The sequence below is a fragment of the Leptosomus discolor genome, chromosome 7 (assembly GCF_034619465.1).
Source record: "Leptosomus discolor isolate bLepDis1 chromosome 7, bLepDis1.hap2, whole genome shotgun sequence".
Classification (NCBI taxonomy): Eukaryota; Metazoa; Chordata; class Aves; order Leptosomiformes; family Leptosomidae; genus Leptosomus; species Leptosomus discolor.
In genome coordinates this window covers 28,087,791-28,115,315 of record NC_141397.1, presented here as the reverse complement: position 1 = coordinate 28,115,315, position 27,525 = coordinate 28,087,791, and the positions used below count along the sequence as shown (strand labels likewise).

General features: G+C 40.2%; 1 protein-coding gene across 2 annotated transcripts in view; it reads right to left on the bottom strand.

Annotated features, from left to right (window-relative positions):
* PDE1C (phosphodiesterase 1C) overlaps positions 1–27,525 on the bottom strand; it is a 308,568-nt gene that overhangs the window by 157,363 nt on the left and 123,680 nt on the right. Inside the window, exon 2 of one of the 2 annotated variants that reach the window (XM_086467642.1) lies at positions 25,363–25,389. The exons of the other annotated variant lie outside the window; for it this stretch is intronic. Within the exon in view, the coding sequence (XP_086323768.1) occupies positions 25,363–25,389 (27 nt within the window). The remainder of the gene's footprint in view (positions 1–25,362; positions 25,390–27,525) is intronic. 2 annotated transcript variants of the gene reach the window in all.

Here is a 27,525-nt window from a genome sequence, read left to right as displayed (position 1 = left end):
AAGCATACAAGAACTGCTTTGTACCATGAGAATTCATTATAAACTACAATTTCTTGTTGGTGTAAAAGAAGTGCTAACTCACCCAGGTTGGTTTTGTATTGCACCAGAATTGCCTCTCTCCAGTTGCCACGAATGAAAATAAGAACTGACATCCTAATATAGGTTAATGTCCAAATCTATCCAAAATCACTCTTCAAAGGTAGTGAATAGCAGATGTCCACACGTATAAAACTCCCCTAATGTGTATTTATGCCATTTTTAAACCCATGCAATTCAATTTATCTCTAGTCAAGATGCAAAACTCTGAAGAAGAATGAGGTATGGTGTGTCTCCAGATTCCACCTCACTGGGCATTAACCTGAAACTGCAACATCTGTAGGCATGGCAGGCTCACTGAGTGGCCTGAAAACTGCATACACCCAGCCATTTCTATTAGCCTTCTTCCCTTCCCTTTTCCTCAGCCACTCCTTCGTTTGCTTTGTCCAGCCATGGCATTGCTGGACAAGCTGGACAGGCTTTAGAACATCATTTTTAAACAGCCTCTAGAACAACAGAGTCCAAACTGGATGTTGAGCATAGAGGCTTCAGTCAATCCTAAAATGAGTCACATGAATATTTTGTAAAATTGACTTATTTACTTTTCCCTTTCTCTCTCTCACAACATGCTCTTATTTTCTCCCCACAAAACATACAGAAGTTAAAAAAAAAATTCATCTTGTCTAGTACATAGGAAAACCAGCATTTTAAACATTTTTTCTTTTGAAACATTTAAAAATTAGCTTATTAAAAAATTTCAGCATTTGAGAAAAAGAATAGAAAATGAGACTCAGGCTGAAGAGTCCTCCAGAGCGCAAGAGTGAAGACAGCACATACAGGTCTGTGCACCATGTGGCTCCCAGTAGGTCATTCCCTACAAGGAAACACCGAGTTTGCTTAGAAACAATCCATCTCCAGTTTTCAGAAGGAGACAAGCACAGCGGAACAGGTTCAGTTCATAGGTGACAGATGAGCTTTTCATAGAGTTACGAGCTGAAAATCCCAGTGCTGTACCAAATCCTCTCAAACATGCACAGACTTTCCCTAGACAGCTTAATTTAGATGGGTTCCCTACAACATGTGGGCAATCATGGAAAAAGCAAACAATGGTTGGAGATAAAGAATCCGTGTCCCTCAAAGAAGGCTGAAATGTTTTCCCAGCCTGTTCCTTCAGCTGCCCATCTGTTATCACACACTGTACGTCAAACTTGATCTCAGAACCCTCGGCACAAAAGGACATGACAGAGTCAAGTGGGTGACATGAATAAGGGGTGACATTTGCAACATTAATAACGTGAGTTAGAGAGATTAATCAGTGGCTCTGACCCCTGCTGCTCTACCCAGTAACTATTTCCACGCCGAAAAGAAGTGCTTTACTCCTATATTACCTTATTACTCCCAATTGTGGAAGTAATGTTTTTGCAGCTGTGATAGATAGAAGAAGAGGTAGCATAACATAGAGATATGTACCTGAAGCCAAGCTTCACTAAATGCTTCTTAATTTTCTATCACATTTTGATTCAATAAAATACACTACCCCTCCCTCCAGACTCTGCCTGTTACTGCGCAGGCCATTAATATTGCAATTACATACCGCATTCTGTCTAGATCAGTACAGTAAAATATCATGTAAATACTTGACTTCTCATTTAGCAGCCACCTTTCTCCAACACACTGGGACTGTTTGTCAGGTAAATATTTCATTCGGTACATCCCAAAGCAGGAAATTAATACACCATCTGCATACCTATCATCCTCATCCATTCACTGCGCTAAATTCCTCTTCAAAAGCCTCCTTTCAAAGCCAATGCAATTTGATTACAAGCATCTAATGACAGTTTATCCCCAAAATAGATTGAACAACAATTCCCCTTCTCTTCCCCAAGTCTGCGTCATGACATAATTCAGATTGGAGGCAATGAACCTGTTACGAAGTTACACACCAAACCCTAAACAGAAGTCAATGCGTGTTCTAGTAAAAGGTGAGGGTCAGGTTTTGCCATTCTGCTGTGGATGCATAATGCCCCACTCTGCATGAAGCCCTCTTTATTAGGACTACACAAATATTAAGGTGCCAGAGAGCCCGAATGAGACATACTCAGTCTTACTCAAAGCCAAAGTGTATTAGAAATATAACAAGTCATTCCATAGTCACTTTCTGGAAAGAGTGACCAGCATTGAAATTTCAGACCATTTTGCAGTACAATCCAATGTTGATTTTTGAATTAAGGAATTCCTCTGAAATATCCAGAAATCTACTGCCCATCAGAAAAACGGGTTAAACATTCAAACACATGTGCTTTTCCTTTTCTTCTTCCTAAAACTTCTTCTTCCCTTGGTCTCAGTTCGCTCTGTTTTCATTCATCTACATTTAGCCCATATCGGGCTCTATCACCCAACGACCCCTCACCAGCCAGGGAGGGGAATTGGGAAAAGGAGAGCAGATTCACAGATTGAAGTGAAAACAATTTAATGAAATGGCACCAGTACCAACAAAGATATACAGTTATACTCAGCTAAATGAAAGTGCAGCTGTCACAACTGACTGAAGAGCAGCACTCAGGAGCAGAGAGAAGCCCGAAGAGGAGCAGCAAGAACCTCACAAGAACCTCAAGGAGCTCTCTCTCCTCAGCAAACCTCCTCCCTGGCTGGCTTGAAACTGCTCATGGCCTGCCCAGCATGGCTGGGCTGTGATTCTGTCCCAGCCAAACCAGGACAGCATTTCATCCTTCTGCATCCAGCATTAGCTAAGATACAGAAGGCATTCAACTCTGAGACTGCTACTGTCTTTCTAGAAAGTTTTAATGAAAAAAAGTTTGCAGGCACTACAATTAAATAAAAATAGTGTAGGATCGCTTGTGGTTTTCCACAAGCTGACAGCCTTTTTTCTCATCACTTTTTCTCCCTTTCACCACTTAAAAAATAAAAGTATTTTTTAGATCAGTCCGCAGCAATATATTCCACTTTGTAATTCACACACATGTTTAAAAAATCACTCAGCTGAATCAAATTCATATCTGCATGACAACGAATGATTACACAGTTTTTGAAGAGGAGTTAATTTTCTTTAATCATGTTGAATATTGAAAAGGAAAAAAAATACCAAAAAACCCCACTTTTACTCTAACACAGAGATTTAAAAACAAAAGAAAAGAAAGATACTCTGAAAAAAAATGTGCAAAATATTAATAGAGCCTCTGTCACTATCTTAAAAGGTTTTAACAATCCCTAGGGTTGCATTCTCACCCTGCAGTTCTGAATACCTTAATGTAAAATTAACATTGGTACAAGATAAACTTGCTGTTCCTCATCCACATCTCTACTAACCTGGCTTTCTTATAACACCTTCAGACACCGATTTAAGAAGAACATTTGACTGCTGAACTGCTTAGCTGTCCCTCTCAGCACATCTTGCCCTTCAGATAGGAGCAGATCTACAAACTTTGGCAAAACCGGCTGATAAAGCAAAATGCAAAGCCCATCAGTAAGATGATGGGCAGACTTTATGGCCTTCCGAAAGGATTCTTATATATAAATAAAAGGACTTCTTATATATAAATTAGCCGCAAATATTCTCATTCTTTGTAGAAGCAGCAAGCACCACTGTGAATTCTAATGAACTTTTTGCCTTACGAATACACGGCTTGATAGCAGTTATATTTATCAAATTGAAAGAATTGCCTCTCAATTACTTTCCTCCCCTCCGGTCATTATACTACAGGAAAGAGTTAATGCCTGCTCTATCTCAGTGGCTGTTTCTAGAAAATCAAAATATCCACTCTGATTTATCTCATCTTTAAATAAAATTTTCTCCGTCTTTCTAATCTTTCCTCACACAGAAGCCTCATCATTTTTGCCACCAGGCTGTGGAATCCTCTTCTGTCTGCTCTACTTTTATATCACAGAGACTTACATGAAATGCAATATCCATAGGGCAGGAGGCCCACAATTTCCCAGAAGTGCTCTTCAATCTTTTGAATATTATGTCCCACATCCATTTGCCTTCTGACTACCTTTGCACACTAAGCAGAGCTTGTCATTCCCAGAATTGTGTCCAAAGTCAGCATCCTTATGCAAAAGCGGACAAAAGGCACCAATTAAGAGGCCTTTACCCTATGAACTACTTGCAAGATATATACTCTTATAAGATATATACAACTCTAATGCCAATCCAAAAAGGCTATTTCATCTCATTTATTGGTATCAGCATGTGGCAAAAGCCTGGCCAGGTACCACCACAATGTATCCTTGATACTAGGTGTTTGGGAAAGCCTAGAGCCATCATTAAAAAGAATTTGCTTGCTAATGATTAGAAAAAGTTCTTACAAAAGTATCTCCATTATTTCTGCCAGTGCAAGTCAATATCCACGTGTTTTTGATCCTTATTGCCACAGCACTCTAGAAGAAATTACACTGCGCACTTCTGAAGCATATTAATAGTCCGTATCTCAGACTGATACATACATGATGCAACCATTTTGTACAAAAACGAGAAAAGCTCCGCAGCTTATCATGGACTGAGCTGTTTAGAAAACAGGAATACTGACTCATGAACAAACAAACAAACAAACAAAATTTCAAGGCTTCAGAAGTTTATTTTTAATGCTGACAAGGAATGAAATCGAGCTCTCTTCAATGTGTTGTGAAAGCAAAATGGCAACCTAGGGCAGATGCTTGAACTTGAGTTTCTTGTATGTCAGCTGAGTAACTTAACCACCCAGACAGTACCCAGCAACTTACCTTTCCTCTGTCCCCTTCACAGGACTGTCCCAAACCAGAATATTTTTCGTTTCCTGACACAAGCTCCATTTTAACCAATATGATTCTGGAAAACAGTTCTGCATCATTTAATAGAAATTTTCAAGTACTCCATCAGTCTAGTCAGCGGTGATAAACTAGAAACAGGCTGTAGCCAAAGTGGAAGGAAAAATTTTAAAACAATATTGTGCTTCATTTCTGCTGCGAGGTTGTTCTGAATGGTGGTATAGTACTGCAGAATGATAGTCTATGCTATCCTAGAATGGGATGCACTTGAAACTCAAAAAGTGTTATAAATCTGCACTATAAATGTACAGATTGCACTAGAAGCAATATAAGTATGTTAATTCTAAACAGCATGGGCAGTCTGCCTCTCCTTGATCTGCTGACTTTTGGAGGAAGATCTGTTAACACGTAATACATCAGACCCATTCCTTCCTGCCAAAGGCAGACACTGAGAAGTGCTGCACACTGCAGTATCTGTTCACATTTGTAACACCACAGTAGCAACGACAGCTAAATAACTTTAAAGCAGATTAACTTCAGCAAAAATTATAATGGACTAAAGCTGAAAGTCCTAATTGGTCAAGCCAAAGGCTATAAGAGACTTCATTGCTCAAGGCAGTGGGAGAATCAAGGTCTCAGATATGGAATATGGAAATACTCCACCATGACCACTACACGCACACTTCCTGTTTGTATCCATCATCTTGAAATACAGTACTCACAAAACTGTATCATCTCTTCACTACTTGCCAGCAATAATGCAGTATGCCTCGTTATAAGCAGCTTTTGATATAAGCATCAATAAGGGGGGGTGGGGTGGGGTGTCGGTTAGGAGATTCCACTCTTTGCTCCTATTACGTACTTATTTTTGCATTCAGGATAGAAGAGAACAGAATATTTGCAAATCTACAGAGAGGAAGCTAACAGACCTGTAGCAATTTCCAGACTACTTCTTTAGCAAAACTCTTCAGGAAACATCTGGTAACTTGCTGCTGCTGCTGCTGAGGGTTAACTTCTGCAGTCTGCTATACGCTTTTTGCCTCTGCCAGCTCCAACAGTGTGGCTTTGTTGGCTGCTTTCTGACTTGGGAGCACCCATAGCTTTTGTTTACAACAGACCACTGATCAAAGCTTGCCAAGCACCTATTGCAACTCTTGCTTGGCAGGAGCTATATGACCAATAGGCAAAGTGCTGCTAACGGTGTCCCATCCCCGCAGTTGTTGTAGCAGGAGTGCAAAGAAGCACAGAACCTCTGCTGAGGACTGCGCACTAACAGTGGTGATGTGCTATGTTCTCTCCAACACTGGCTGGAGCAAGTGGCTTTGGGACATCAGAGGCCTTGACTCAAATGGCACTACTGAGCAAGGATGCCACTGTTCAGGTCTCAGGCTGCAAGAAGTGACTGGTGCCCCTCCCTGAGGTTGGGAGCAGTGGTTTCCTCCCCTGTGGGAAGCGTGCTGTGGTTGCGGCACTCAATTGTCAGGTGAAGGAGCTGTGAGAAGGAACGAACTTGCACACCATCAGGGAGGATGAACAGGAACTGCATTGCAGGAGGGAAATCTAGAGACTACCCTCAAAGAGATTGGAACTCCCAAAACGGGGGAAGACTGAAACTCGGCATTTCTAGCAAGACAAGTGGAGCTTCTTCTCCACTTCTAGTTCCGGAAACAGGGGAGAAAGGTCACCTTGCATCGGGGAGGCATCAAAGCTAGATAAGCCTCAACCAAGTGTCTGTATAAAGAAGAAAATGGGAGTGATAGCTGTTGGAGACTCCTTCCTGCAAGGGAGAGAGGGATCCTTCTGTTGGTTTCACCTGTTGTCTCAGGTTTGCTGCTTATCCAGGAGGAGGTAATGAAATTGTTGAGCCTTTTCCAGCCCTCAGGCTATTACCCCCCACTGCTCATCCATGTAAGCACCATATACAAACAGAAGGAACTGAAGCTCTGAAGCTCCACATGCAGTCACAGAACTGCAGCACAGTTGAAGTAACAGGCATGGCACAATGGCTTGCACAACAGTCATGCTGTGATAGGCAGCTATACGCACTCTTCAGGAAAGATAGGCAGGGAAAACAAAGAGCAGGGTTAGCCCTCTATCTGAAGGGGCAGCTCAAATGGCAACATGGCTGGACTCAGGCCATCAGGATACTTCTGGGTGGTGTTGAGGATAGCTTCTTGATTTGAGCACTAGAAGGCCAACCAGGGGTGAAGAACCTTTTCTCCCTGAGGACAGCCAGGCAGCAGAGCACAAGGTTTGTGCAGGATCCATCCTTGGAGAATTTCCAGACCCATCCGGATACATCCCCAAGCAACCTGGTCTGAGCTCATTGCTGAGCCTGTCCTGAGCAAGAGATTGAAGTAAGAACCTTCCGAGTCCCTTCCAACCTGAGGGACTCTGACACTCGGGGGAAAAAAAATCCTCTAATTCAGTGGCAATCACAGATCTGTCAGCAAGGAAAAGGTGGTAGTCAGAGGTAGATAAATTCATCCATGTGCATGCAATTACGGATATTTTTTCCTTTTTAGTAAAAATTACATGCATTTACATGAGACAGAGGTGTTAAAGAGGTTTATGTTTAAGACAAATAAGCACAAAAGTAAACTCCAGATAATCTACCATTAACTAAACTAGGATAACTTAATTTATTCCACAAGAAAGTTCCCTAACAAATGTACAACATGCCTTAAAAGATATAAGGCTGAGGTTGTTAGTCCTGATCCTACAGCCTGTGTTATATTATTTATTTATATATATATATATATATATGTGTGTGTGTGTGTGTGTGTGTGCCTGTAGAACTTAGCAGGGCAAAGCAAGGCTGGAGTCACGTCACCTAACACTGGCCATAGACGTTTACTCTTTTCTCCAAGGTTTCCTCCTTAAACTCCTTTTATAGTCACTCACAGAAGAGTCACCTTCCACTAAATCTCCCCTTGGCAGACAAATACAATTAAGCAAGACGAATTCCACCCTTAAAAAGACCTGTTAACAAAATCAACTAAGCACTTAAAGCCAAACACTACAGTGAAAACAACTGTCCCTAATAATACTAAACATGCTATAACTGAACTCCTAGCAACTACATGGCAAGCAGTAATTCTTCCAGTTCCTTTCACTTATTCCTCAGGGTTTCCCAGCTGTTTTAGACTTGTCTTGCTTAGACTGTTAATTCTCTTCAGGCATGGGGACTGTTCATATTACTTATCTAACCCAGGACTTGTGCCACAGTTTGATCCCAAACACTTGTATTAGTTGCATTTAACTCCACCCTGAAAGCCACTCGACTTTCAGGAATTATCGCTGTGAGATAATTACCTCAGTACATATACCAAGTTAACTGAAAAAAGAGAGAGAAGTCAACATCAAAGGTGTGAGAGAGGCCGTGCATAGAAAAGTTGAGACTGTGAGAATAACCAAAGAGTATTTCTAAGACAGGCAAGCTTTCATGATAGTCTCCCAGCTCGGCCCCATCTCCAGCCTTAGCTCCATCCCCACATCTCAGCATCCCAGCCTTCATTTGCACCTCTGTTTCGTGATTCAGATGTAAAATATCCTTTTATCTGGAGGTTTATTTTGCAACCAGTATCCCGTGTGAGGCCGGAATGAGGGCCTAAGATACAATTTTTCCAATTCAGAATCTTGGCATTTGAGTTGTCATGTACATGGTCTGAGGGCTCACATCCTTACAGTCCTAATTATAGCCTATGGGAGATAGGGGCCAGGGGGAGGACAGAAAGAAAGAGATGAGAAGAGACCTCCAGTCTCCAAAAGCCTAGCCTAAGAGAGCTGGTTGCACACGTTTAACGCGAACTAGGCATTTAGCAATCAGCTCAAAAGCCTAAATGGGAAATGTTACTCAAAAGTGGAAACTTTTAAGATCCAGAGCTTTACCCTGTCTATTTATTTCCTTCTCTGTAAAGGCACATAAACAGGTTCTCACCAAAAACCTAAGCAAAAGTTTTGCTGACCTGCCTTCACCTGCCCCGCTACACTCCACACCAACACATGCACACAGTGACTGACCGTACGTGAATTATCAGACTGTGGAGTCGCTCAAACGTGGTGACTGTTTCCCGTAACAAGCTCCTGAAATAAAGAAAGTTCGTCAGCTCTCCAGCATTTCTCACGGTCCCTTTCTGTAGGGTAAGAAAAGAGCCTGAACTCTGAATGTTTTTATAAGGGCTAGAACAGCAGATGTACATTTCAAGATGCAAGATGTAACTCTCGATGAGTTGGATACTGACTGTTAGGTGTCCTTGTGCATTTGTACAGGGGAAAAAATGAACAAAGTCTCTTAATCCCTTGTGAAGTTTCAGTGAAGGTCTGACTGATGACCCTTAACATTTTAAAAATCCTTCTTTAAAATATGAAGGAAGTCTACTGTTTCTTTTCACAAATAACACCTTTCAAAGTTTTATTCATGCCTGGAATGGATTCAGTATTTTAAGTGAAGTAAACATTGTTTCATAATCTGAGGAGTGCCAAACAACAAAATATTTCCCCTCTAATTTATTTCTGTTACGTAACATTAGCTTATAAAGTAACAGGCAAGTAAGTGGAAAACATCCAGCAGAACAATTTTTATGACATCTTACTAGATTAGCAGTGGATACAGGGCATTTTAAAAAAATACATTTTTGAATACAAGATGAGGAAAGATTAATTAAATAATTTTTATGATTATAAATAAAAATTGGTGGTAAACTGTGGCCTGTCAAATTTAATAAACCGCTCAGGCTAAGGTTTAGAGATAGTCTGAACTAATACTAAAAGTGAACCTCAGCTCATTTCAAACAGCTCCCACAGATCTGCAAACCTGCTGCTGATTATCCCCAAACTAACAAATAGGAGGACTGGAATGTTAAACATATCAAACAAAGCAAAGGGGAAATACGACTTCTAGGCAAGGTCATGCTACTTAAACCACAATACTTCCTTGCAAATGTATTTTTCCAGAAAAGGCAAACAGAACTTCCCTTCTGCAAGCTCTGTAGTTTATTATTCTCTGCGGTGATTCACACTGTACGATAACATTCCTATTTGAAAAACAGAACCAGTGCAGCTTTAAAACAAGTACTTATTTCCATTCAGGACACTACAAGTTTAAGTTGATGAGCTGTTTGATCCTTTGAAGACCTACACAGTCACTCTATTTGATAATCTACCCAGTTGCCTAGGTTGTTTTTCCCCTTTTATTACAGCTGTATCCTTTGGATAGGATACTGGCATCACACCATTGAATCCTTATAAGACTCTCCATGTGGCCTGTGGCATACGTTAAGTCAAAAAGCAGGTAATAAAAAATATTACTGGAACTATTCAGCAGTACTGGCAAAATTTCAAGCCTAAGGTTTCCAAACAGTACAGCTTGGGAAGTGTTGATAAGACCCAGGCAGTAAACAGACACTGAACAAATGTCTCAGGAATGGCAAAGTGAAGTGACAATTCAAGCTAACTTACCACAATGAGATTATTTTATCTCTCTGTACTGCGAAAAATAATACGTCACCGCTGTTCTTAGTAAGTGACAGAATGAGGTGCTGCAGTCCCATGCAAAAGTAAGTAGTTCACAGGGAGGGGAAAAACACTGCATAGGACACGGTCTTTGCATGGGTTTCTTCCATTTCTCAGCAAGGATAATTTTAATCAGTTAGAGGTTTTGAGTAGTCACCAAGCCATACCCACACACTACAAAACAGACTGTGTGCTATCTACAAAGCATGCTTTAGCATGGCTTAGAAACAGGCAGTAGGAAAGAAGACAGTTAACTTATTCAAAGGGCAATAGACAAAACAGCTTTATGGTATTTTCAGTCACAACCATTAGTTTCACTGATGACTGTAAACGTGTAATGAGAACGTTTCTGAGAAGATTATCTCCTGGAAGCTTTCTCACCATGCACATGCTCGGTGTGCGAGAAAACTGCCGCATGATCTCTGCACATTGGTACAGTCACAGAGCTGCATTTAGACCTCAGCAATTATCTACTGTACAGTTCTCCTCCTAAAAGCTCTGCTCAAAAACATCAGCTTTAAAAATTAATCACTCCTAGCCTGAGTAGTGTTTAATCAACATTCACTTATTTGCTTGGTCATTCTTTCACTTTGTGATAAGGTGGTGGTTGTCATAATTGCCTAAGAGATATACTTGGAGATGAAAGAAAGTTTCTTGCCTGTCCCTGAAAATTTTGTGCCAGTGTCTCCTCACACTAGCTTGGAAGAGCCCTGTGTTGAAATCCATGCTCCACATAGCCTGAAAACAGACAGTAATGCTGTATATAATTTGGGATAAAACATTTTTCAAATAACAGAATGAAAATATAAATATTAGCTAACAGAGCACATTGAGTCTCCATGTGTTAGCCAGCCAAGAGAATTCTGTTTCTCATTGCATTGGAGAGTCCTCTTAGAGACTTTCAAACACACCCACTAAGATAAGGTATATGATGCATTAAATCCATATTTTTCTCATCTAGACTAGGCATCATAGCTTGGTACTGCTTGTGTGATATGGTTATGTTTGGGAAAACCACTTACGTCATCAAACTGATTTCCTATAAACCACTTAGCAGCCTTGACTGCAACCTTGGCTGGTTTTCGTATCACGCAACAAAGCTGAACAGCTCTATAATCCACTCTTGCTTTCCCAGTACTGCCCACTCATTTCCTCCTTCCCTTCTTTGCCTACAAGTACGTATTCACACACAGATCATGTTTCCTACTACTATTACTTTTCCAACATTACGTATGATTTTGATACTACAGTAACTGGAAAACATTTAAATAATACCTTTGTCCTGGTACTGACCTCAGATATCTCTATAGCATCTAGAAGTTTGGTTGTTCGGCAAAACCCAGTTTGCAACTGTATTTCAGCCTGAATTTACCCAGTGGCAAGGGTGATGATCACTCACCTAAGCTATGTCAAGACATTTGAAGTGCCCTCCAAAGCATCTGCAGTGGGTTGTCACACAAGACGTATGGAAGACCCATGCACTTTTGAAGGCAGAGGCCACGTGGGTTTGTGAAACAACATAGGATGTCTATGTGTCAGCAATTAAGTCCTCTGTTGGAGATTAAATCCGTGGGAGTTTAACTGATAATGCTGGAAGACATGCTTCCAGACTTACAAATCCTTCTACAGATCTGAGAGACAGCTAACACCTAATAACTGTGACACCTATTTTTCTGATCAAATAAAAGCTTTCTACTTTTCAGTGAGCTGAGTTCCAACTCAATTTCAGAAGAACACTAGTAACCTACATTCATTCAAGAGAAATACTCCTAGAATGGGGAAGCACTGCTGAACTAAACCACAGATTTACTAAAAGCTGTATTACATAGATACGGCTGTTCAAGTGCCTTCTTATTCAAAATGTTCGTTAAGACATCTTTCTTACGGAACAGTAATGCCTGACAGTATAGTTAAGCTTACTTAACTTGCTGTCTTTCTGTTTTCCCTTGATACAGATCTAGCAGCAATTGGAAGATTTCTCTGTGTATTCCTGACCAAAATATGGATGTCATTAATTAATCCACTGAAAACGCATGTCATTTCTGAACACTAATAATTTTAGTTCAAAGAAAAATATTACATTTTTGTGTTTCCTACTGAGTTCATGCTTTCCTTAAAGTTTTATGTCTGTTCCTCAAGCTGAAATCCTTCCACAGAGAAAAACACATCATACATTTGTAAAACCTGATGCCTGTTAAGATTGAAAGCTTTTGCTGAATCCATGTGCATATGATGCTTTGAAGAAACATGCTCTCCTAATTACATCCTTTCAACAAACAGCTGGATGAATAGCAGGTGAATGCTGTAAAGTCTGCTCTTACTATAACAGCACAGTTTTCCAAATTAAGAATGGGTCGTTACATACATGCAGACATCACAAAGTCTGCATCAGAAAATGCCAGTAATGTCTTTGTTTACCCTGTTTTCCCCATTTTTGTCTGCACACAAAACTTTATCAGTTGATTCACCAAGCAAGTCACTCATCCACTTGCAATATATGGCAATCCAGATGTTAATCACAGCCCTGTTGAAGTGTTATGCTAGAAGACAAGACAGTTTAATATGGTTTAGCGTATGTTATTCCTGCTTCTGCTTCTCTCTCAATTTCTAACATCTCCTTTCAGATGAAGAGGCTGAAGAAATTTGTCATCTTTTCTTCCACCTACAACTTTTGCAGCCACAGCTTCCCTATATGCAGGTCTGTAGACAGCGTGCAGGGTTTTTCAGAGCCATACATGTCTCCACCATTGGATTAATAAGAGCAAGTCACAGCTTTCCATCTGCATATGGCAGACGAAAGTGTTTTGCTAGTGATGTGACAAACTCCCTGCAGGTTTGAAACATCTACGAGATTCTGTACCACCTTCTGTCATATTTTAACTGTCCTGAATTGGCCCCATACCGCCTGAGACAGAAGCCCTGTCTCCAAGCCTAACCACTGTGCCACTCCTATTAATGCATTAGTATTAATTGAAGCATTAAAGGATCATAAAGACACAATCCAGAAATATCTTTACATCTATTCTTTAAATTCCTCACAAGTGAAGGTTACTGGACAAGTGATGATGAGGTAAAACCAGCTTTAATTATATTTTCCTTCCAAGATGTTTCAGCTCTGAATTCATAGGAGTACAGAGCATCAAGGCTATGCTGATCAGTAAAGGCTGAACGTTGCTTTCAAGAGATTAAAAAGGTGATAGTTGATGTTGATTGCCACCAGCCTCTCACTGTTTCTCAAGGACACTGACGAAAAGCATAGCATTGGCCTGTCCATAGGGTCCCATAGACAGAATAACTGGGATGCTGCACTCCCAGTGTTCAGACGATCCAGCTGAGAACTAGGGTGAAATGAAACCAAGCTATGTCACATGCATTGGGAATGATCATTTGGAAAGTCTCGAGAGATCTGGGAGAGGCCATTCCTGCCATCACCAAACTTCTTCAGCTTTGGTGCCAAAACAGTAAAAACCTTCAGGTATTTAGGATTTTTCTCACACGGATGCTCTTGGTGGAAACTGTTGGGGCCTCCAGCTAATTCACATCTCACTTTAGAAATAGGACAGATGCATCTATTTCACATAACCTTGTATCTCCATACAGATATTCGCAGCTTCCAAGTGTGCAGAGCGAGGCAGCTGTGACAATCCTTCCAGACCCTGACACTGAATGATCTCCAGCACTGCACTCCTCCAGGTGACTGCTGTGCGTGCTGAGGGCAGAGTCCTTCAGGCTCTTGGGACAAAGCTCTTGCCTCTGGAAGCTGCAGTACTTGTCAGCCTTCCACCCCCTCCCCTTGGCAAGCTTTAGGAGAGGACTGAAAATGAATTAACCTGGTCCAGCTTCTACAGTTTTCTTTAAAACAGTGAACAAAATGCAGCATTGCTTGAGATAGCAACAAGGTTGCTGATTAATGATGTCATCACTTCAGTCCTTGGTGTCTTCAAGCTCCATCAATGAAGAGATCAGTGCTCAAGTTCTTCATGCCTCGTGAGCCATTAAAATTGAAGCTATAACATGAAATACAGCAAGTTGTTGTTGCCACTGTTTATTAGTGCAGAAATTCCCAGAAGGAGCGTTTGTCATCACTGTCTGAAAACATTGACAGTATTGCCAGGGGAAGGGGGAAAAAAAAAAAAAAAAAAAAAAAAAAAAAAAAAAAATCACAACTGCGATCTGTAAGGAAGCTGAAGTACAACCATTCCTATGGCTTAGCCAGTCTAAAGAAAAAGCAGCAACAAAGGGATTGCTTTACAAAGCATGAACAACATATTTTCACAACAGTCTTGGTTTTCTCTTGTAAGCAAATCTGCTCCTGGCAAAAGGTGTTGGACTGGCTGCCTAGGAGATCAAACTGACTTATTTATCCATATGCAACACAGTTAGCATTCATAGTCCAAATTTTTATTTCATCGCTATGCTTTAATCATGACATACACAAGCATGGTTCAGCAGTGGTTGGACAGTAGCTTAGTCTCTGTGCCTGCTCAGTCCTTGAGCAGTCTCAGGAGAATCAACACACTGTTTCATTTTGAAGGGGCTTAACCAGATGCTCCAATGCCAATAACTTCTTTCACAAACCCATGAGATATAAACCACAGGACCATTGCTCGTCTGGGATATGGATCCTACCAGCTTCTGCAGTAGGTAGTGGATAAGGTTCTTGACTACAAGACAAAACTGGAGAAGTCGTCCTTAGTAATCACTTAGTACTGCTGCAATTTGTTGAAATGTTATTAGGTAGCTGAAAAAAACCTCCAATATGGAAATTACCAGCTCACGCAGAACTCAGCTATAGTAGTATCTGTTTTGATAGGAACAGAGGAAAAAAAAACAACCCTAGAATTTAAAACCATCTTTTTAGCAGACAAATCAGAATAAATAGATTCCACATGCAGAACTGGTTCACTTGAAATGTTGTCACCATCTCTCACTTTAAAAAAAAATTTACTCTTTTTTTTCTGGTTAAAAAGAAAAAAGAAATGTGCTATCTGCTGTGAATTTTCCCAGGAAGAACAAGGAAGAACCCAAGAAAGAACCACTTCCCTTGTATCCACTCATTACTATTAACGTCCCAGACTCTGAAAAGCAACCTGATGAGACAATGGTCTATAAGAGTACAATAACTGTGTATCACTGATAAGCAATTCCAGAGAGTGCTTTCTGCACTTCATGAAGCATTGTTTCTGACAACAAACTTAAGAGAACAGAAATATTTTTTCCCATTTTAAAAATAGCTGGTTCTAATCAAGACAATAATTAAACATAAGCTGAAAACATGTTTTATGTAAATATTAGTCAAGAAAGGTTCCAAAGCTGTAAACCTTAATTACATGCACTACTAAATCTGAATGTGTTGCACAGGAGCACAGAAATAAGATATTTGTACATGTTAAGAGTAACAACCTCAGAAAGAAATCATGATTTGAATATAGCAATTGTATTATGCTCAGACAATTGTTATTTCTTCTCTCTGAAGGTACGGTTGTAGCTACATGAGGGGCAATATGGGTTTAAGTACTCTATGAATCAGAACAAAGATTAAGAATAAGCAAATGTACTGAGAAGCACAAACTTAAAAAAAGGTTTTCTGACCAGGCATTGAAGGCCCAGATGTCCAAAGTCCCGCCCCTACATTTTGCAAGAAAACAAAGCACTTCTGTACCATAACTGTTCCTAAAATCTGCCTGAGAAAAAAAACCCTAAAGATAACACGACACAAAAACCCCACAACACATCTTTGGAAACGATTGTGCCAAACTTTACTCTTGAAAGCTTGAGATCAGTCTTGTTAGGCTGGATGCATCCAACGTATCTATCGTGCATGTACCAACTCATACATCCGCACAGTCAGGCACATTAGTATCTCTGAGTATGGTCAAGCAGCAAATCCACAACATAAATACCTCAGACATTTTATGAAGCCCTTGTGGAGCATAGTATGTGCAGGTAAGTACATAACAACTGGGTGTTTCTATTCAAGAACCTTCCCCACAGCAGAACAATTCTTCTTCCGCATGATGACAGTCTAACATCAGCATCCACTGGAGCACAACTTTAATTCAAGCCCTGGAAAAGTACACATGAAATTCTATAACAGGGTCTGCATCTCTTCTGACTCATCTCGGGGTGGATGGGATTGAGGGAAGGAGATACACCAGCCAAAAACTACAGTAAACTGCTTCTTAATCTTCTCTGTGGTGATGCTCACTGCAACATGTATTAAGTATACTAATTTTAATATATATATTTATATATATTATTATATAAAATATAATTTTAATATTAATATTAACTTTGCTTCTACTTAAGGCTTACTTTCCATTTTTGGTGTTACCACTTGGAAGCCAGCTTGTCAAAACACATTACTAGCCATGCTCCCCGTGCCTGTGGAGATGGCATGGCACTCGGCAAGGACCTGCCAATGTTTTCACAAGAGACTCTTGTAGATGTTTTCACCTTAAAGTGCAATGAATCATTTGGCCCAGAGAGAGTGCAGTGTCCATGTTGATGTGGCATAAACATCTGGAGGACTTCTTCGCCTGTCTTCTAATTACAGTTAAATACCACCCCCATGTTACCGTCTCAAAATAGGCAGTACAACAGGGCAAACAAAATGCATTTGTTGGGAGGGGGGATTACTCATAATACTTGGACAGTCTATTGAGAACATGCTAAAGGAAACACAGAGCTTAATCGGTAGAAATCAGAGAGACTCTCTGATGTGGCAATGAGGAAGAGGGTTTATAGCTTTCCCAGATTTTATAAGACTTGTTATTTGCCGCAGTGTAACCCACATTAAAAGCAAGAAATTTCTCTTGAGGAAAAGTCACACTGCCAGGAGATAGGTGATTCTCTCCTGGGGCAAATTATCTGAGCAAGGATGCCCCATCCCTCACATTTGATAGATTTTTAACAAAATGCCTTAGGATTCCCTCTTCATCAGTTGCAGGAAGACACACACTTAGGAAGTGAGAGATGTTGAAGGCTGGAAGCTTATACAGGACTTCAATTATATTGCCCTTACCCAGAGGACGTCCCCCAGTAAAAGCTTATTCACACATTAACTGCCAAAATAACGTCAGTCACCAACAAATTTTTTTCCTTTCTTCCTCTCTCCTCCTTACCCCCCCCCTAAAATGTTGTCCTTCGGTCTGACCGCTAAATCAAAGAGAGAGATTAAAACAACTCATTATCCATTTAAATTGAATTTGAGACTCAGCTAAGACATAGGGGTTCTGAGTTAGTCATGGAAATGCTGCATCTCAGGGTAATTTAAATGACCAGCTTTTTGTAACTACCCAGTGTACTGAGAATTGCCTAGAAGTCGCTACAGCTCATACATTATAAATGCTTGATGGGAAAAATCAATGGACTACCTATCCACTGCTTAAAGCCCCAGTTCAGAGGGGATAGCTCATTAGCAGCTATTGGGATTATTGGTTTGGCCAGATGCAATTTAGCATTCAGTTAAAAAAATACATCCATTTAAGTTATTTTGTTTTCTTCTTTCTTTTGCTGTATTATTCCCCAGGAATTTCTGGATCCTCAACTGAAGGGTAGAGCAATACAGCCCAGAAGCAGCAAGCAGCAGTGGGATCCCAAATATTAGGGTTTCCCACTTGTTTCTTGAGGTTTATCTTGGAGAGAAAGCTTTTCACAGACAAGACTCTCTGCTTTTGTGTGTATGTGTAGCAGTGGAAGACCAGTGGGATACAGAGAGTCAAGACTAACACCTGTCTTCCATATGCTGTGGATTAGAAAATATCACATACAGTTATGAAAGAGGGATGAGGAGGAACAAGGCATTTACAATAGTAAATTGCAGCTGGGGAAGGAAGGACTGGAGACAGATGTATTAACACTTTCGGGAAATAAAACCAGATTTTTTCTTTTTCAGATATTTATGCAGATCTCCTGTGAACATTGAGAGACTATCAAGAAATTGCAGTGCAAGTAAGAGGAAAAGGACAAAAAGTGAAGTTCTATAGAGTGGCCTCTACCTTTGTTAACAGTGACATTCAGCTCCAACAAAAGAAAGCCCCTTACTAGTGGCATAAGCTGTTTTTATTCAGACTTGGGAAATGAACAGTCTGATTATCCATAGAGGGATTGCACGAGTAGTAACACTCTTAGCTTCCTCCCTCTTATGCTACCAACACGACCATCAAAGTTAATGTCATTTTCGGTAAGGAAGTTTCACTGGTGTGCATGCATTGAGTCAGAGTAATTCACTTCTCAGGGTCAAACCAAAAAAAATTTAAAATAAATCAATCTTATTTTACAGGAAGATCACATCTAATAGGCAATAATATAGGGCTTAAATTAATTCCTCATTAAGTTTTATTATCCTCCTTATACAAATTATGTTTAAATCATGGGAGAACTCCCTGTTACATCCCCTCACCAAACCCTAATCTAATTCTCCAAACATGCTTCAGTAAAGGCTCTCAGATTAACTAAAATGGAAATGAACACCTACTGGTGCCTGTGCACCCAGAAGCAGAATTATATTGCATGCCTGCAAGGAATGAAAACTGCAAAACCCCAAAGAAAAAGGCAAGCCACTTCAATTTACCTAAAAATGAGTCAGAAGAGCATTGGATGTCACTGAAAGAAGCCAGATAAACCCAATGGGAAGGTGTCAGGAGACTGTTTATTCTTCTCCATCCTGCTCTCGAGATTCATACACGCACTATTTTGTTTGGTTCCAAATGGTGGAAACAGAAGCACCAAAATATCATAAGGCTGTAATGTATCTAATCTATATCACTTATTTTTAGAGTGTTAATTGCCCAGGTGCATAGCTAGTCAAAAACCTATTCTCCAGCAGCTTTTTTTCCAGACAACTGCTCATAACCAAAGCCTAGAAAAATAGTCGAAGGCACAACTCTGCTCTGCTCGCTCCCCTGGAGTTGAATCAAGAAAACGTGTCAGGCACTAAGAATTTTAAAAAAGAAAGCATCTATACTTTGTCAAAGTCATTTTGGTTTGAATGTCTGATACCAAACAACATTTATCTTCAGTAAAGTCTATGACTTTTGAATGTAATTTTCATTTCACACCAGTCTTACTCTAGCAAAAAGGGAACGAATCTTGCAAATCTAGGGGCTACAAATAACTTCTAACAAACTGATCTCAACAGTATCCATAAAATCTGAAGCTAAATGATATCACAATTACATTTTGAAAAAGTGTCACATACAGACAGAGGACCGATGCCAAAGCAGGAGTGTGTTATCGGTTCTGCTGAAGTGATGCTGAAGTTTATGGCTGAATTTCACATAAGCATGAACACGTTTAGGAAAAACCTGAATATAACTTTCTTTTGATAGGTAAGGACACTTGTCATCACAGTATTTGAGCAGCATAAGCTACTTTTTCCATTTTCAAATCTGGCAGAGTCCATTCCTTACCAAGCAAATTGTGCTATTGTTAAAACAAATTTGGCACAACCAGTAATATTTTAGGTATTAGAATCAGCTATTATTAAATCAGCTGAAAATCTATGCTCAATATATTCAATATTTTAATAGTCATTAATCATTAAGGAGTTGTATTTATTGATAATTATTCAGCACTGTATAACACATGGAATAAAATTAATTTTAGTAAAATAATAGGAATACATATCAGCAAGAAAGATTTGGTCACTATTTAATCGTGTTTCATAATTATTTTGAACCTATTCCTGCTCTGGAGTTCTCATTACTCATGTCAGAAATACAAAATTTATACCTTCCTCTATCAGGGCCATCATATTAAGAAAAGGGGTAGAAAAACTAAGCAAGCTTTCAAAGGCAGAAAAAAAAAATATATATATATATGTGTGTATCTGCATGGAGTCCAGTCTCACTGCATCTTCCAGCTCTCTTAAACAGGGAAATAGGAGAAGCACAGAAAGCAAAAGGGTATGTAAAAGCCACTGTCACTTCCAATGTTTCAGTATTTTCCTCTTACAGAAAGTGTTAGGAGAACAAATGCTGGGATTTTTCTAGAAGGCAGGTTTCCTCCTCTCCTCTCAACAGGAAGCTTCACTACACATAGCCAAGTAATATAATCTTCCTCCGTGAATTAAAGCAGAAACTGCACTTAGCCTTGTTAACTTGAACCGCAGCCTCTTTTTCACAGCTGTGTAACGCTGCCAGTATCCAACTGCACTTAAACTACATTAGAAGATCAGTCCAGTTGCAAAGCCAAGCACCCAGAAAGTGAGGAAATACCAAATTAAGGCTGCTGATGTCACTTTAATGTGCCCTCTTCACCTACAGATTCATTACAAGCTTTACTTACATGACCATTTCAGTTTTTTCCCAAAGCACCTATGATTCTGCAGTGCAATGAATACAGAGCACTCAACAAATCAACACCTTTTTTACTGAAATTGAGTGTTCATTAAACATAATGGAGGCAGCTCCACTTTTAATATTATAGAAATAAGTCCACAGATCTCGTTTTGCACAATGCCCAGTAGCCTTTAACTGAAAATTTAACATCTGTTTCCCTGAAACACAGAGTTTCGAGAAGTCCCACCAAAGTTAACAGGGAGCTGAGGCAGTCTCAGCACCCAAAAGACTATGCCTTACAAAGAATTTTGACACATCAAGTTGTGCATTGTGTGTGCGTGCTACTGATTAGAATATCAACTTTAAATGCATCCTATTGCTGGAGTTGCTCAGATACTATATATAAAGAAAAACTTGAGCTAAGCACTACATTATAATTACTTGCACAGCTTAAGGAATTAGGGGTATTTTTATTATTTGTAATTAAGATAACCTTGCAAGGTCAAGAGATAAGCTGTGGAAATGAAATGGTATCAGGACTAAGGACTAAGCATATTGTCAAATAAAGTAAATTGATGAATGCCAGGAGTTAATCACAGCCACAGCGATGTTCTCAAGCACCAAGAGCTGGAAGAGACAACCTCCAGAGGTCCCCTTTGGTCTATGTTATTCTATCAACGGCAGCGACAACTACCACCGTATATAATGCCCTTACTCAGACAATCACCTTTGAGAGAGCATTGGTGCTTCATTCCAATGAAAATCGCTTTAGTATGTTCTAGCAGCACCAAAGGATGAGATCAATCCCAGCAGAGTTTTCCTCAAAGTATCCGGTCCTGAGCGAATGCCTAACTTAAAGATTACCTAAAATGAGACTTGCAAGGCTGTAAATTAACCTGCATTTTGAAATAATCCAAAAGAGACAGTGGATTATTTTAATCTAAAGAGGTATCAGAATGAGCAACCCTGAAGATGACTATCAACTGAATTTGGGGGAAAAAATAGGCTTTTCCACTTATTTTGTACGTAACACCATTTGTGCATTTATGGTTTCACCTCTTTTGCCACACACTAACATAAATACATCACTCTTTCCTTAAGGAAGAACATTGCCATTTTCCTTCAAGAGTATGTTAACTAAATGCTGGAGCGAATTAGAATTGGGAAGCACAGACGTAGATGAGAAAGAATAGGAAAGCATGGGAAAGGGATCGAAAAGAAGATCCTTGCCTATGAGTTTCCTGCCTGACTGTCTGAAGTGGAAACAATTAAACTTTTATGAAAATTAGGGAAAGCTTGATGTTCCAGCCATGTGGTTTGTATCAGATGTCAACCATTTTTAATTAGAGTACAATCTTTTTTAAAGAAATCGCATTAGTATTTTGCAGGGCCCCTTAGGATGCTTCTTTCAGGGTCATAGCCATATTTCAAAGGCACTTTGGTTACATTTCCTTTTCTACTTTGTACGTCTTATATAGCATTAACGGGTAATTAGGGGAAAAATCCATCCATCCATGATGGACAGATAAAATATCAGGACTCTTTTTACTCAACTTTTATCTAAATGAGTTCACTGTAAAATAAATATTTGCATATTAATAGAAAATTAAACTGTACAATTAAGCAACATGCAGCTAAACTGAAACAGCAACACACGCAGTTCTGTGTTACTGGCAGAGTAAAAATGCATGGCTGGGGATCATAATGGAGGAAATTTTATACCATGTAAGCTAACACAGATTATTTATCTGACAAATTTTGAAATCATCAATAGGACCTTAGTGAGTCCTTAGAAGTGCAAAACTGCCTCCACTAGCTGAATATCACCCAAGCAGATGAACCTAATCTAGGAAGAGATTGCCAAGGGCTACTTGAAAGGCTCATTTCCCTTTTAATCTCCCAGGGAGCTGACTGTGCTCTGAGTATCTCTGAGGAAAACACCGGCAGCCCACAGCTGGCTGTCTTCAGGATAACTGGGAGTCTGAACAGTCAAATCAAACATGACTGAGGTCTCGGGTGCTCCAGAAAAAGCAAAACGAGCCCAGGACCTGGAAGTTCAAGAGAGCTTCAGCTTCCTGTCTAGTTCTCCCTCTTGCTGACTCTGTCAGTCACTGTTTAATAAGCTATCTACTATTCACTTACCCAAGGGGAACTAGACATGATAGATGACCCGAGTTCTGATTAAATATCCTGCTTCTCTGGTATTTCTGTGATTAATCTACATCACAGTTCAGTGGTTCAGATACAATTACTAGGTTGGGACTAATGAAATTAGAGTTGTCTAGACAGCTGTGAAACTTCCAAGTTTATGAGGAAAATCATATCAATATATTATTGTTACAAAAGCATTTGAGTCAACTCAATTAACAGAATGATCAATGCAAGAGTCAGTGTCTGTCATTTCCAATTACAATTTTAGAATGGCTCAGATTTTACTCCGACTCTTTCCCCTCGAGTTTTCTTGCACATTCCTCATCTTCCTTCCCAACAGGTCTGCACTCAGGGGAAATAGTTTCTTTACACTGCATGGTTCAGAGGACACCAGTGTTTCTCCTACAAGAACTGCTCACTCTCCCCTAGGCATTCTCATGTGACAATACTCCCCAAAGAGAAACGAAAGGAAGAAGACGCAAAAGCAAGCAAAAGATTGTTTCAGTTCAGCTGCCAGTCACCCTCCAGAGCCTGGTGACGTAGGAACAGCCAAGAACGTTTGGAAAAAAAAATGTAACAAAGCAAAAAAGAAAACCTCACAGCAGATGAACGTGGGAAACGAAGGTGGAAACCTGAGCCAAGCTGTCAGTTTATGTTCATTGCTGGAATTACCAACTCAATAGAGAGATGCTACTTAAAACCAGCCTTCAAAGGAACTGCTGTCCTACCACTTCCTTTTGCTGGATGTTACACTTCTGCATCATTTAGCATCATACCTTAATCACACAGCAGCTGGCAAATTCAAAACAGGCTTACTAGCCAGCTAATTCACCCTAGGAGCTGGCAAAGCATGGCTCCCAGCCACAGCAGCTACCTGCTACTCTACAGAACCCTCCAGCCGGCAGCCAGCACCCATTGAGCAACATCACCAGGAGTAGCTGCTCAGCAATTGCTGTGTGCGGGTCCCTGGAGCTGCCTCTTGCCTCCACAGGGCTCACACCAGTCATGAGACACAAGAGGGCCACAAAGCCCGTCTGCCCAGCTGCCGCGAGGGCACACATGATCAGTCAGGCAGCAGGCACAGGTAACAGCAAGAGAAAAAAAATAAAGTTCAAAATCCCATGAGGCACAAAACTTAATCCTGTAATGGTGTGTTTAAACAGACTGACATATTCAATTGTCTGTATATTGGGCTTGTAGGAGCTTTTAATATACTTCATCTCTCTTCCAAGGCTTACAGAAAGTCTCCTGTACAGAAGTGATGCTGAACACAGACCTCTCTGATGCCATGGTTATGTATGCAGGAAACACACCCAAATAAGGCACAGTACTCGGGCTGATGCAAGGAGTGCAGGGGACATACAGAGCAATCATTCATTCTGGAAACCATCTCACCCCAGAACAAATCCTCTTGCAGCAACTCAAGACCTCTGCCTAGAGACATGTTCATAATCAATTAACAATCAGGGTAGCAGCAAGGGAAACGGAGAGAAAAGTAATGCTGCAAACAGTGACACTACAGTGTCAGCCCCACATTTAGGAAAAGAACTAGGAGCATATTTACCTTCTACCTGTTCTTGTGTCTCGCACTACACAATGCCCACCTGCACGGTTAAGGACAGAAATCTCCAAATCAGTATTTTCCACTAAACTGTTATAGCTCAAACCCACCTCATCCATGACTCAAGACACCACATTTCAGCCTCTTGTGGCTGTAACACACAAGCACACATGTAGCCTGTCCTGCCAATGCTGCATTGGAGTGATCATCTTCAGCACAGGGTGATGGCAAACAGGAGGGGTGGCTGTGATGTCTTAGCCCATCACATCATCAAGCTGGCTTATCTGCCAGCTCTCTCCATCATCACACAACATTAAAGGGCACATTCAGCAGAGCTGCAGGGTTATTTCTTAGGAAGCACTCTGCAGGAGTCTCAAATCCAGTTAAAGTCAACATGAACTAAAGATGCTCAGCACGCCATGAGATTAAGTCACTAATTACTACTCCACATGCAGGGGAGGGGGAGTCAGCTCAGCACCAAAAAACTTTGTGCTGCAAAGTGTGTGCTCTGAAGAAACCAAGCACAAGGGCTCCAAAGAAAGAAAAATGAATCTGTCAAAGATCCCCATTGGGCCTTCCTCCTGCAAGGAGGCAGTAAGATAACCAGATCAGGTAGCTATAATAGGCCCTGTTAATCAACAAGATCCCCATTTTCCTTCAGTCTCCTGCAAAGGCACAGATCATTAGCAACACAAGCAGCCCACAATCCATTTTGTTATTACAGCATGAGTAAGCAACAGGAGTTAGAACCAGCAGAACTTGCAGAAGGAACAGTGACGTTTATTAGGCTTTGACCTTCAAGGATAAATATTTCTGTCCTTACTCAAGGAGAACTACAACTAACGTCAGAGGGGAGGACTACCGCTAGCAGCAGAGGGGCTGTGGAGCAGCAGCAGTACATGATGGACCTTCAAAGGGGGAAACAATCAGTAAAATGGCATTTCCTTAGGAACAAAACCAATCTGGTAACAGGAAAATCCGTCTTCAAACCCCCTAACAAAAAGAGACAGATGACTCACAAATACCTTCCAGTCCTCTGCGATTTACTCTTACCTCTGTGATGTTTTCTTGTATTTTCTCCTGCAGGAAAAGAACAAAATACAACTGAGATAAGAAGGCTCCACTGGCGAGGAAGAGAAAAGTAGAGGGTCAGAAATCAGGAGCAATTAAGTGAAGTCATTTCTGCCATGATGCCAAACCTAATGTAGCCATTCCCTTCTGCTAACCTCAGTGGTGGTTGCCACTAACATCAAAGAAAAAAGTGTGTGTTTGCCTGTACACACACCTTCCCTTTCTTGTAAGACAGGGTTCCTGCAGCTAGGAAAGAAGAAGTTACTACTCTAAATGACTTAACAGGAAGCCCAAGTGGCAGAAACTTAGTCCTACTTACTAGCAGTAAAACAGTTTTTATGTCTCCATCCAGCAGATAAGTATGCCCTTATCTGTGGAGAGCCCACTAAGATGGAGTGGTGATGATGTGATGCATCCAACCACATTGGCTGTGGTCATTCAGGGGAAAACCCCAGCGGTTTTACAGCAGCCTTGCTCTAAAAAGAAAGTCTAGATGCTACCAAATTCTCCACTCCACCAAATCCCAGATACCATACCACAGAGCTTCACTATACTGCACTTGTCTTAGAACCTAACTAACTTGAGCCCAGGACTAGGAATGGCAAGAGCAGATAAGCATACTGACAGCACCTCTTCTCCTCAACCCTTACACCACATCAATTGCAGCCAAGGCTGCAAACCTCTCAGTCATAGCACGGTGGATTTTATCTTCTACAGCAGGCAATGGTACAAGCTGCCAATGCTCAGAGTAAGGCAATAACCATCAGCCCTTCTGCATGGTTACCTATAGGGCTATACAGCTAGCTGCAGGGGTGTATGGGCACTGTATGTTCTCCGTGAGCTCTGAATCCTACAACAGCCTTTTCCAATGGCTTTGCACAGTGCCTGGCAAAACAGGGCATTGATTTCACTTGAGCTCAGCTCTGCTTTTATGTTTTAAAGTAAAGCTAATGATCTCTAAACTTCACCAGCAGTGATGGGAACAAGTCTCAGTGTGGACTGTGATGAGTAGTGCAAGACCAACACCCTGTTGTTTAGCCACACACTAACAGACATTTCTCACCTCTTCACTGTGTAGGTAATATTGTTAAAAGGGATGTACCACTATAAGTGTCGAGTTCTGCTTTTTCATCTCTAATACTACTGCACATGGAAAACTGTGGCTAAGGCAGGCCCAGAAAAACCAAACAAGAGGTATTGTTTCTTAAAAATAAGCAGCATGGCAAAAAGGAATGTAGTGCTACTTTCTACTTAGTGAGAACCATGAATAATGTCTCCTGGCTGACAAATGTTTCATCCAATATTACCTTCAGAAATCATACTCATGCTTGTACCTGCTTCTATATTCTGACCATGTTAGAATCATAAAAATGCTAGTATTTACTTTAAAAGGATTTTAAAATATTTCATTTACACTTTACTGTGTGAAGAATTACTTATTTAAACTCAAATAGATGCAAAGGAGTAAAAGAGCAAACATTCATAGCAACATCAAGATTGTAGCTTACTGGCATTCAGGATGTCAACACACACAAGCAGAAGCCCACTTGATTCTATAGAGAATTTTTATATATGATTCTAAGAGAATTTTTCATTTTAATTTCAGAAGGGTAAAAAGTAGAAGTTTTATTTTGAAGAGTTTAGATTTGAAAGTCTGTATTCTGATAAATACAGATCTCCACTAAATTTTCTTGGAAAAAAAAACCCAAAGAAACAAAAACAACAATAAAAAAACCCCACCTGGTTGGCCATTCCAATCCAGGTAGATTAAAATATCTTATTCCCAAGAAATCAAATTTTTTAAAAAAATTTTATTTCTGCTACATAACTTTTTAAATTTTCAAATAAAGTTATTTACAAGTTAATTCTTTCCCCTGAAAGTGTCTTATGGTGCGTTCCAGCATTGTCAGAACTATTTTTCCCTTTATTGGTTGGTGACTTTCATATAATTTTATAAAGTGTTTCCCTTTCAGCCAAGCTTCACATTTGAGCAAAGATACCACTGATTAACTCCTGATTGGTTAAAATTTCCTTCTGTATTTTAAAGAGGTGACCCAGCCTTAGGGTGCTCTTTGCATTGGAGTAATCATAATTTTTCTGATCAGTTACACCTTTAATGCTCCTTTTACTCAAGAAAATTTTTAC